This window comes from Choloepus didactylus, chromosome 14, assembly GCF_015220235.1.
Source record: "Choloepus didactylus isolate mChoDid1 chromosome 14, mChoDid1.pri, whole genome shotgun sequence".
Taxonomy (NCBI): domain Eukaryota; kingdom Metazoa; phylum Chordata; class Mammalia; order Pilosa; family Megalonychidae; genus Choloepus; species Choloepus didactylus.
The window spans coordinates 97,975,168-97,987,162 of record NC_051320.1 but is presented as its reverse complement, the minus strand read 5'-3'; the positions used below and the strand labels follow the sequence as shown (position 1 = coordinate 97,987,162).

Here is an 11,995-nt window from a genome sequence, read left to right as displayed (position 1 = left end):
TTCTTGCAGTAATGGTTAGGCCAGTGCTTGCTTGACCAGACACCTGGGCACCATCACCTGGCCAAGTTGACACATGAACCTAACCATCACATGTCATATTTTTTTTATCTCTCTTTTCCTTTATTGAAACCTCATTTTCTGTATAGTTGCTCTCTCTGATCCCTTTCTTATTTTGGTTTCTGTTTATTTTAAAAATATTTTCTTTATGTATTACATACCCTATCCCTATAACATACTAACTTGAAAAGATACCAGCTTAGCTTCAATAGCATACATATTCTCCACTCCAATATCCCTCTGTCTCCCCTTTTTATGGTGTTTTTGTCCCACATTGCCTGTTTATATTTTGTGTGTCCATTATCAGGAAATATGATTTTCTCCTTTTCAATTGTATTCTGACTCTGTTAGGAATTAAAGAATAGAGTTATATATTGAGGATACAGTACTATTGGGCTTTGCATTTACCCATTAGTTCCCTTTATTAAAGATCTTCACTTCTTCATACAACTCCAAGCCATTCTGTACTGTCTTTTCTATTCAATTCCCTTTAGTAATTCTTGTAGGGCAGGTCTTTTCTTGATTAACTCTCTCAGATTCTGTTTATCTGCAAATATTTAAAATTCTCCCTCATTTTTGAAATACAGTTTTGCTGGATAAAGAATTTTGGGCTGATACTTCTTCTTCTTCAGTATCTTGAACATATCATACCACTGCCTTCTCACCTCCATGACTTGATGAGAAATCAGCACAGTCTTATTGAGGATACCTTATATATGACAAATCATTTTTCTCTTGATGCTTTCAGAATTCTCTCTTTGTCTTTGGCATTTGACATTCTGATAGCATGTGTTTTGGGTAGGTCTATTAAGGTTTATTCTGTTTGGAGTGCATTGCACTTTTTGGACATGCATATTTATGTCTTTCATAAGAGGTGGGAAATTTTTGGCCATTATTTCCTCAAATATTCTTTCTGCCCTTTTCCCCTTCTTTTCTCCTTCCAAGACACCCATTATGTGTGTATGTTTGTACACTTCATGCTGTCACTTAAGACCCTGAGGCTCTGCTCATTCTTGTATCTGTTCTTCTGACTGTATGATTTTGATGGTCCTATCTTCTAGTTTGCTGATTCTTTCTTCTGCCTGTTCAAATCTGCTGTTGTATGCCTTTAGTGTATTTTTAATCTCCATTATCATGCCTTTCATCCCCATAAATTATTAGGCTTGTTTTTAAATTTTTGAATTCTTCTTTATGCTCACATACTGTCTTCTTAATATTCTTTAGCTCTATATTCACCGTCAGTTTATTTCTATCCATAGTTTCCTTCATCTCCTTGAATTGATTTAGGAGATTTGTTTGAACTTATTTGATTAGTTGTTCCAAATTCTGTACCTCCTCTCAAGTTTTAATTTGTTACTCTGACTGAGCTGTATCTTTCTGTTTCTTAGTGTAGTTTGTAAATTTTTGCTGATGTCTGGGAATCTGATTATTTTGGTATGTTAAATCTTAAAGTGAGTTTCTCCCTCTTGCCTAAGATTTTATCGTTGATTGGCTTTATGTTAAGGCTCTTCTCTGATGCTTGGTCCACTTTTTCTGGACCTTTAGAGTAGTTTAATTGTTCATATTTTCTCAGCTCTTCTGTAAGAAATTCTTGCCCTGGATATGTGGTACAATTTTTAACATTGCCCTTTTTGTATGCAGTTGTTTCACTTCCAGAAGAAAGCTTCCTTTCCTCTTTTCCTTTTCCAGAAATCTTGATATGTTCTGTTTGTTTTTGTGTAGAATTTTCTCTCCAGCTCCTAGGATTTGTTTAAATCATCTCCCTCACTCAGTGCCCCGTTTACATTACACTTTTCAGTTCCGGGACATATCCTGTCTTACAGCTGTTAAGTCCCCCCTCCTTTTTTTTCTGTGAGGTTTTCTGCCTCTGGTCTCTTCCCTGTTTGGGTATCCCACCCCAGGGAACCAGATGGGTCAATCCAGCAAGGTCCGATTTGCGTCAGGTGGTGCAGCTAACAGGGACGGGATTGAGAGTGTGTGCCTCTCGCCAACAGTCTGCCGCAGTCTTTTTCGCTCCTCAGCCACTTGTGTTCCACCCTGGTCTCTGCAGACTTGCGTCCCTGTGCCTGGCTATGTGTAGGGTTCTAACTCGCTGCTGTCAGTGGGTCTGTGGTCTGCGTCCACAGCAGGAGGGACGCGGGCTGTACTGTCCCTGCACGACTCCCAAGCTGGGTGGGACCAAGAGAGGGAGAGGGGTCTGGACTGGTGTGGCCGGGACAGAAACCTCCCACCTGATTTTGGGTTTGTTTTTCTTTTTCTTTGATTCAGCATTTGTGGAGTCCTTTTCCATTCCCTATCATACTCCAGGGATCCAAGCAAGTGGGATTTGTCCTTGTATTAGTTGATTCTGAGGGGAGACTTTTCCAGGGGATGCCTTACATCACCGTGTTTCTGATGTCCCCTCCCTCCTTCATTTCTGAAAGAGAGTCTTGCTGACATAGGATTCTTGGTTGACAGTTTTTTCTTTAAGGACTTTATATATGTCATCCCACTCTCTTCTGGCTTCACTGATTTCTGATGACAAATCCACTGCTAACCTTCTTGGGGATCACTGGCATGTGACAAGTCACTTCTCTCTTGCTGCTTTCAAAATCCTCTTTGTCTTTGGATTTTGACAATTTTTCTATAATGCATCTTGGTTTAGTTCTCTTAGAGTCTATCCAGCTTGAAGTTTTTGAGCTTCCTGAATGTGTATATTCATACCTTTCATCAGATTTGGGAAGTTTTCAGCCATTATTTCTTCAAATACTTTTTCTGCTTGTTTCTCTCTCTCTTGTCCTTCTGGGACTCCAATGATGTGTATGTTGGTTTGCTTGAAGGTGTCCCACAGGTCCCTCAGGCTCTGTCCATTTTTCTTCATTATTTTTTCTTTCTGATCCTCACTCTGGAAAATTTCTATTTCTTTATCTTCAAATTCACCAATCCTTTCTTCTGCTTGTTTAAATATTCTATTGAATATAATGAGGTTTTTGTTTCAATTATAGTATTTTGCAGCTCCCAAATTTGTTTGGTTCCTTTTTATAATTTCCACCCCTTTATTTTTGTTCAGATGATGTTTTCTCAATTTCCTTTAGTTCTTTGTGTATGAATTCCTTTAGCTCATTGAACATATTTAAGACAGTTGACTTAAGGTCTTTGACTAATAGTTCTAATGTATGAACTTCCTCAGGGATGGTTTCTGACAAATTATTTTTTTCCTGTGCATGGTCCACAGTTTTCTGTTTCTTTTTGTGTTTTGTAATTTTTCGGTGGGAACTGGACATTTTGAATATTGTTTTGTTATAACTTCTACTCCTCTGGTATTTCTAGTTTTTTTTTTTCCTTTGTTTTTTGATTTTTGTTTTTTGTTTTTAGGGAATGGACAAATCAATTTGTGATCTTTCCAAACTACTTTTGGTCCTAAATAGGTAATAGAAAGCTAAAAGAGAGAAAAAATAGTTATTCCCTCTTTATGAGTCCTCACTTTGTTTGCCTGAGGGGGTGACTGATGAGACATTAGCTCATCAAAAGCAGTGATTGGCAATCAGACCCCACAGCCCACGTTTAGGAGCACCAGGTCCTTGTAGCCCACCCTGCCCCAGTGAGCTGCACCAGGAGCCGGGTTGCAGTCCCCACTGCTGCCTGCCATGCAATGGGGGATGAAAGATTTCAGCTGCTATATGGAGGGTGAAATTCACCCATATGTGCTGTGACTTCCCAGCCTCTTCCTCCAGCTCTTCCCTGGAAGCTGCACAGTGTTCCCTTAGACTCCAGAGCTCTAAAATAGTTGATTCAGACAGTTCTTTCCAGTTTAATTGTTGTTTTGATCGAAGGATTGATTTCTGGAGCTTCTGACTCTGCTCTCTTCCCACCTGCAGTCAGCTTTTGATGATGAAGGGCAGGCCAGGAGAATTGAAGAAAAATGAACCCAGAGTCCTTCCTTCAGTGAGCTACGAACCCTATCTGCAACCCCTCTCTTACAGTCTGGCTGTGAAATGAGCAAAACAACCCCCTCTTATTTAAGTCACTCTGGTTGGATATTTCATTACTTGCAGCCCAAAGCCTAAATGTTAAATATTTCAGGACACGGACCACAACCTGGAACACGGCTTATGTCGTGCAGGGTCTGACTTTTGCCCTCTTCCTCCCTCGTCACTCGAGTCTCCTTGGAGATGTGCCTGCACGCCGACCTTCCCATTCCTTGAGCATGCCGAGGTTTTTCCCACCTCCAGGCCTTTGCACATGTGGCACTTCCTGTACAATGCGCTCTTCCCTGAGCTCTCGAAGCTTCACTCTGCCTGTTAACCTCTAAACAGGGTCCAAAGCTAATCCTTATCACACCTGCCTCCTAAACAATGCAGGGACCTTGGAACCTTTTAACTCTTATCACCCTCTCCCATTTTACACACTACTGTTTTCCAGGGCTTTAGTTATGTCTTTTTAAACTCCACATATCAAAAATTTGTATTATTTTGCACAATGTTAAATCTCTTTTGCTTGCCATTTCTTCCATTTTTCTTCTTACGTACATTCTCTAGAAGTTCCTTTAGTGAAGGGCTCTCAGTGGTAAACTCTTTCAACTTATCAAAAACTTTATTTATCTAGAAGAATGTTACTTATCTAAACTTTTAATTATCTGGAAATTTTATTTTGTACTTATTTTTGAAAAACTGTGATATTGCTAGTTGACAGTTACTTTCTCAGAGCACTTTTCAGATCCTATTTTACTGTCTTTTGGCTTTCGTTGTTGCTGTTGAAATTCGACTGTCAGTCTAGTTGCTATTTCTTTATAGTTGATCTTTTTCTTTTGGGCCATTTTAATGATCTTCCTTTGTCTTTCATGGTCTTCAATTTCACTATGATGGATCTAGGGTGAACTTTCTTTTGATTTATCCTATTTAGTATATGTGTGCTTCTCTGTGAATATATACCTTTTCACCAGTTCCAGAATCTTTTTGGGCATTGTCTCTTAACTTAGTGACTCCTTCTGTGACTTCTGCCAGACTTATATTAGATCTCTGTCCATTATCTTTTATTTTGCTTAAACTTCTCTTTCCTATTTCCGTCTTCTTGTCTCTGTGCTATCTTCTTTACTATTTCTTTAGATTTCTCTTCCATTTCACAAATACCCTCTTCATCTGTGTATAATTTGCTACTTAACTCATCTGCTGAGTTTTTAAAAGAACAGCTTTATTGGAATATAATTCACATACCATAAAATTCACCCTTATAGAGTGTACAATTTAAAGGTTATTAGCACATTCATAGATTTATACAACAATCACCACTATCTGTTTTTGGAATGTTTTCATCACCCCCCAAATAAACTACCTACCCATTAGCAGTCCTTTACTACTGCAGCCTTCTGCTGATCTGGCAACCACTAACCTACTTTCTGCCTCTTTTGAGTTTGCCTATTCTGGGATGTTTCATAAGATTTTTTGTGACTGGGTTTCTTTTGCCTAGCATAATTCTTTCAAAGTTTCTGCTGCATTTTTAACTTGAATGAAAATATTTTTCATTTCCAGAATGTTCTATTTTATTCAGATATGCTTGATCATTTTCAATAGTTCCTGTTCTTCCCTTACTATGTTTTAAACATATGCAACTAATTAGTTTTATATTCTATATTTGATAGTCCATTTAGAAAGTTGGTGAGGGTTTAAATCTGTTGCTTCTCACTTTGGAGGCCTCTTTCTTTTGTGCTTGGCGACTTTTGATTTTGAACTTATGTCTGATTCAATTTAATCTGTGGGAACCCCAGGTCCATAAGGTGGAGTTTCTTTTATCTAAAGAGGACTCCCTTTTGCTGCTTGTACTCCAGGAGGCCACGGGCCTGGGGCCACCCCGTTCCCTTGTCGGCTCAGCCTGCTGTGCCTCCGCCGCCGGCTCACCCAACACACTCTTCTGTGGGTGCAGCAGAGCGGCCGGTGCTCCTTCCAGCCCTCCGCTGCTTCCGTGGGCTCTGGCGCGGCTTCCCGTGGCGCGCGTCCTCCGCCTGCCTCGCTGGGGGCCCGCTGAACGCAGTCAGTGACTCTCGGGAGTGGCTGTAAACACACCCAGTCCCCCATGCTTGGCTGAGATATCCTCGGCTCACGTTTGACATCATTTCCCAAAGTTTCTCGGGGGATTGGGCTCCAGTATCCTGCTATGGCAGCTGGCTCAGAACCACCCTCCAGCGGCCTCCCCACCTTCTCCGCATCACTGCCCGGCTGCCCACCGCTGCTCCTGCATCTCCAAATAAACGGCTCCTGGTGAGCGCTCGTTGCAGGCCCTGCTTCTGGAGCGCCCACGTCCAGGGCTGCCCCCGCACTGCCCTGGCCACTCCCGGCATCGCATCGCCGCCTGCGACCGGACCTATCGTTTACTTACAGACACCGGGATTCCTCTCACTTTCCTGAGAGCTCTGCAGTGTTTTGCAAAGAATGCTTTTGCCCCACGATCCAGTTCGTGCTCCCTGCCCCTTGTTAGTCCCCACTACTCCCTCAGGTCTCAACTTTCACGTCTTAAGAGAGACGCTTTCTTCCACCCTAATTCAAACGGGTCCCGAGGGGCTCTCTTGATAACCTTTTCCTTTGCCTCACGCTTCGGAAGCGGCGGGCGCAGCTGCGAGGTTTTGGGTTCCCGCCTTGGCTGTGCCACCCGTCAGGGCCTCAGGCAGGCCCCCCAACCCTCCGCCTGGGTTTCCTCATCGTGAGAAGGCAGGACTATCCGCGCAGGAAGGTGCTGGGGAATTGCAACCAGGTAATACATATTAAGCGTTTGGCACGACAGACAGTGAGTGCCCAGTAAACGTTCCCTATTCTTGTCACATCTTGCAAAGGCATGTTATTGGTAATCATTTGCTGATGTAAGTTTCGGGAGGGCAGAAAACACGTCTCCTTTGTCATCGCGCTTTCCCAGGCCCAAGGCAGTGGCGGCACAACCTTGAACATCAGCAAATATCTGTCGGACAAACGAAGGCAGGGAACGAAGGCGCAACCCCCAGGATGTGCGCGGCGGCCTGTGGCTCGCCCGGGGCCGAGCAGGGAAGGCAAGTGCAGGGGCGCAGCGCGCTGGGAGCTTCGGGGCGGCGGGAGGGCGAGGGGTGAAGCTGAGGATGGCAGAGGCAGGTGGCGGGCGGCGGTCTCGAAGGCCCCGGCCAGGATTTGGGTGTCTCCCTCTCTGGGAGTGGGTGTGGTTGGCGACCAAGACCCCGGGTGGTTGTGGGAGGAGAACAGCCTCGAACAATCGGAAATCGGTCTGAGGGTGGGCAGCGGAGGGGGCGCAGCGCTGGAGTGTGAGCCCAGGAGGTGTGCGAACAGGGGAGCTGCGCGGAGCACCGCCGCCTGTTATCTCCCTCCCTCTCTGCGTCTTTGTGCGTCTCGCTTCCTTTCGCAGTAAACGTTCTTCCGAGAAATTCCAAGGGGATCTCAGCCAAGCGGAGGGGGAAGGGCCCTTGCCCATGCCTGGGTAGGGGGAGGTGGGGGAAGGGGGCCGGAGGGGGTGCAGTGGAAGGCGCAGGGACCCGAGAGGGCGAGGCGCGCGCCGGCTGGCGAGGGGGCGGCGGGACGCACCAGGACCGCGACCTGCCTCGGGGACCGCCAGCCGGGCGCCCCTCCCGCGCGTCTCGACCGCCCCCGCCCGGGCCCCCGCCCCAGCTCCGCCCCGCTCCTCGCGCGGGGTCCGCGTCTGCGGCTGCGTCCCCCGAAAGACGAGGCTGCGCCCGGGTTCCGGTCCGCAGGGAGACCGAAGGGCACCGCTCCCCGCGCCGCGCCCGCTGCCCGCGTCCCGGAGTGCGGAGACCCCGGGGGATGTGAGTGCGCCCGGAGCCGTGCCAGCGCTCCACGCCCGGATCCGCGGTGAGCGCCCGGAGCGCGGGGCGGGGTGGGGTGGGGAGTGGGGGGCTCGCCCGGGGTTTGCGGACCCCCCAGCCCAGGGGTGGGGGCGGGGACGTGGTGCGCGCCCCTGCCCCCGCCGGCAGGTGCCGTCCGCTCCCACCTTCTGCCCTGTCCTCTCCGGATGCGCTGTCAGCTGCCCAGGGAGGAGAGAAGAGCCCCCGCCCCCCACCTCTCAGGTGCTGGGGGCGGGGCGCGGGCATTTCGGGGCTGCCGGCCGGAGCGGGCAGACCATTCCTTCCCGGAGGGCCGCTGTGCGCGAGGACGCTCGGGGGGGGGCTGGGGCTGGGGCGGGGGGGCGCTTTGAGTCCTGATCGACCCCCAGCCTTGGGTGCCCGGGAGGAGGTTGCGTCCCGAGGCGAGCGGGGGGGAGGGTCTGGGGCAGGGCGCCTCGGGGTGGTCGGGGATGGGGGGTCCGTGTCTGCTGACCGAGGCTCTCCCCGCCAGGCCTGCGCCCCAGGGGATCCCCGCCCGCCGCCCCCGCCCTCTCCCAGGCCCCCGGAACATGCTGCCCACGGCGATGAGGGGCCTTGGCCTGGCGCTGCTGGCCGCCCTGCTGTGCTCGGCGCCCGGTGAGTGGGGGCGCCCTGCGGGCGCGGGGGTCGCGAGGGTCAGGTCGCCGTGAGAGCCGAGGCCGCTCCGGAGGGGGCCGGGTTGTGGGGGCGGCCACTCCCCCGGTGGGTGGTTCCCCTCGCTCCGTGCCGACCCTGGAGGCCCGGCCCTCTCCGGGGGGTCGCCCTGGCGCACCTGCCCCAGCCCCACGAGCTTCTCCAGCGGCCTCAGAAGCTTTGACTCCAGGGGCTTTGCACTGCTGCCCCCTGCCTGGACAAGTGCCCCTCACTCCAAGGGCTGGGGTGGGGGGCTTCTTGTGTGGGCTTGCTGGTTGGAAGGGCCCATCAAGTCCTGTGTGATCCTTCATAGCTGGGCATGTGGGGAGGGGGTTTTGTGGGAGTGTGTGTGCAGGAGGGTGCCACAGGTGTGAGAAGAGTGTGGCTGTGTGTGTGTGTGTGAGAGAGAGTGTGTGTGGATGGGGCCTAGAAGGGATCACCTGGGCTCTGGGAGTTCCATGGGGCTCTCCCCACCAAACTCTCCTGGGACCCCTCCACTGGTCATGCCAGGCCAGTGGGTGCCCACCTCCCACACCTGCCAAGTTATACCAGAAGTCTTTGCTGCAGGCAGTGCCAGGGCTCAGGGTGCCAGTGGCCTGGGCCCCGCCTCCTCTGACCGTCCCCTTCCCCGTGGCCTCCAGCTCAGGGCCTTTGGTGCCAAGTCTGCACAGTGACCACCAACTCCAGCCGTTGCACCTCGAAGCAGTGCCAGCCCTCTGACACGGTCTGTGCCAGCGTCCGAATCACCGATCCCAGCAGCAGTAAGTCAGGACCAGCAGGGAGATGGGTTTGATGGCGGCCAGGATCAGGAGGGCCTGGGGGCCCGTCTGGCCGGCCGTGCTGTGGACAGTGGCGGGTGCGTGTCATTCCCTGGCCCCGCAGGGGCCCTCTCCATGCAGTTGGGGCAGCGTGGGTGAACCGAGGCTCTGAGGCTCCTGGCCTGGGGTCCTGACCTGATCTCGAGGGGCCCTGGCTGGGGTCCCGAGGCTGAGGGGAGATGGCCCAGGCGGTGCCCCCAGCCCTGGATGTCCTGCTCTCATCCCCAGGCAGGAAGGACCACTCTGTGAACAGGATGTGTGCCTCCTCCTGCGACTTCGTCAAGCGGCACTTTTTCTCGGACTATCTGATGGGGTTCATTAACTCTGGGATCTTAAAGGTGGATGTGGCCTGCTGCGAGAAGGATCTGTGCAACAGGGCCTCGGGGGCTGGGGGCAGCCCCTGGGCCCTGGCAGGGGGGCTCCTGCTCAGCCTGGGGCCTGCCCTCCTCTGGGCTGGGCCCTGAGACCCCTGCCACAGGGTGCGGCCCCCTGCCTGCCCGGCCCCACCGTGGCAAGGGCAGCCCTGGCCTGGCTCCCACCCGTGCTCCTTGCCCCTCCCCAAGCCGTGCCGTGTCCCTTCTCTCCAGCAGCTCCGAGTCCCAGCCAGCAGGGCACCTCCAGGAACCAGGAGTCCAGGCAGGGAGCCTGGAGGTGGGGGGCAGGGGCCGGGGGACCCTGGGTCGCAGAGGGGAAGCGAGTCTGAGTCAGCCCAGCCCAGTGGCCTGGCCATGAGGGCGCCTTCTACGGAGAAATAAAGTCACGTCTGAGTCCTGAGACCCGGGTCTGAGCCTGGGGGTGGGGGCGCTCGAAGCCCCCCGGCACAGGTGCTGGTGTGCGGGTCCCCTGGTGTGGGAGCGCTTGGGGCGGGGGATCTGGTATTGAGGTGAACGAGATCACGGGGTGGGCTGCAGGGTGAGGTGCTACCACGGACACACACACCCCGGTGGGATAGGCTCCTGCATCTGCAGCCGTGCTTGCACACTCACACACGCAGGCTCACACCACACTCACACACATGCCTCAGCAATTGCATTGCACCGGTCCCTGGGCTGGTGTGTCCTGGTATACACCCCACACTCACACAGGTGGGTGTACACATGGTGGTGTCTGCACACACATTCACATGCAGTGCACTTGCTCCACATTTGTGTGCATGTACAGACACACCCGTGTGTGTCTCGCTGCTCCCCCTCGCTCCTGCTCTTAGCTCCCTGGCGGCAGGACCCTGGGCTGACTACCCTGGGCCTGTGGCCAGCTGAGGACCATTGGGGGCTGCTCTGGCCCAAGTGGAGACCCCTGTGCCCAGACTCTGCCTCCTGATGCACCCTCTCGGCTTCACCCCGAGCTGAGGTTGAGCATGGGGTCCCTGCAGCAAGGGGATGTGGGGGAGGCAGTGGAAGCAGGGAGGACCCACCTGCTAGGTGGGGGTGAGGGGGCTGCTTCTCCTGCCCCCCTGCTCCAGCGTGGGGTCTCCGAAGTCATGCGGCCTCCCGAGTCCAGCCCAGCCCTTGCTCTAGCCACTGTGCTGGACTCCCCGGCGTGGCTGGCCCTTTGGCCCTCTGGGGTCAGGCCCTCGGCCAGTGCTTTGTCCGGCTGCCTCTGGCTGGCCCAGGCCTGTGGTCCCTGCTGGGTCCCAGGGTCATGTTCTCTGCCAGGTATCTTGGGAAGAAAAGGGGTTCCTTTAAGAGCTGGCCTTGGCAATCTTTTCGGGGGTCCCTCAGCATGAGGGATGGAGAGGAATCTGGGGGTCCAGGATGAGGGGCCCAGGGAGGCGGTGGAGGGGGCTCCTGCATCCCCGCTGGAGCCTGGGGTTACTGTCCTGCTGCTGGAAGCAGCTGGGGACTTTGCAGGGGAGGCCTGTGACCTGCTTGTTCCACTTGCCCTGTGTGGTGCCCCCGTCTCACCCTGCTGCCCCTCAGTAAAGTTGCTGCCCCCATGGTGTGTCCCGGTGCTTTGGGGAGCAGAGGGACCAGGTGCTGCCCGTGGTGGGGCCACCTGGAAAACGGCAGCCGGCTCAAGGGCAGATGTTCAGAGCAGGTGGGGAGCTGGAGCCGCCAAGACCTGGAGGCCGGGAAAGCCCCGGGAGGCCCGAGGCCGTGGCTGGAAGGAAGACTGGCCGCTGCCCGGGAACTCAGCGCGGTTGATCTATCATTTGGGAGCAGTATTTGAAAACACAGAGAGGAGTAAAATTCTCCCGCCTCTTTTGAGAATCTTATAAAATCAGACATGAAAGCCCCTCCCCCAACGCTCCCATCCTGGGTTCCCCTCACCCGTCGTCAGATCTGGCTGGATCGGGTTTCCCATCTCCGAGGGGTCTGAGGGCAGCGCCTACCTCAGTGCCCGCCACACCGCAGCCCCGTGGGCCGCACAAGGGGCACCAGCCACCTGCCACCGCGTCCGAGGCCATCTTTCCAGGCGGTTCGTCCAGCCTGGCCTTCGGTTTTCCACGTCTGCTTGGCATTCCCCTGAGGGAGGTGCGGCCGTTGCCCAGACACCCCTTACCACCAGGCGGAGGGACTGTTTCCAACCTCCTGTCATCGGCTGCGCTGAAGCGACCATCCTTGTCTTCTGTCGTCAGGGGCCCCGGGTGGAGACGGTGAAGTTAGTGCTGAGGGGGCGGAACCAGGCGGTGTATCTATTAGAGAGATCAAGTCGA

At 52.9% G+C, this 11,995-nt stretch overlaps 1 protein-coding gene across 1 annotated transcript; it reads left to right on the top strand.

Moving 5' to 3' along the window:
• The first annotated feature begins 7,649 nt into the window (after positions 1 to 7,649).
• Positions 7,650 to 10,108, top strand: LY6H (lymphocyte antigen 6 family member H). Its single transcript, XM_037803227.1, has 4 exons — positions 7,650 to 7,877; positions 8,361 to 8,485; positions 9,163 to 9,282; positions 9,568 to 10,108. Exons 2-4 carry the CDS (start codon positions 8,419 to 8,421, stop codon positions 9,801 to 9,803), a joined length of 423 nt encoding a protein of 140 aa, XP_037659155.1. The 5' UTR covers positions 7,650 to 7,877; positions 8,361 to 8,418; the 3' UTR covers positions 9,804 to 10,108.
• The last annotated feature ends 1,887 nt before the right edge of the window (positions 10,109 to 11,995 follow it).

Coding starts and splice junctions, on each gene's coding strand:
- LY6H (XM_037803227.1), top strand. CDS start 8,419: ATGCTGCCCACGGCGATGAGGGGCCTTGGCCTGGCGCTGCTGGCCGCC. Junction 8,486..9,162: donor CCTGCTGTGCTCGGCGCCCG/GTGAGTGGGGGC, acceptor CGTGGCCTCCAG/CTCAGGGCCTTTGGTGCCAA. Junction 9,283..9,567: donor AATCACCGATCCCAGCAGCA/GTAAGTCAGGAC, acceptor TCTCATCCCCAG/GCAGGAAGGACCACTCTGTG.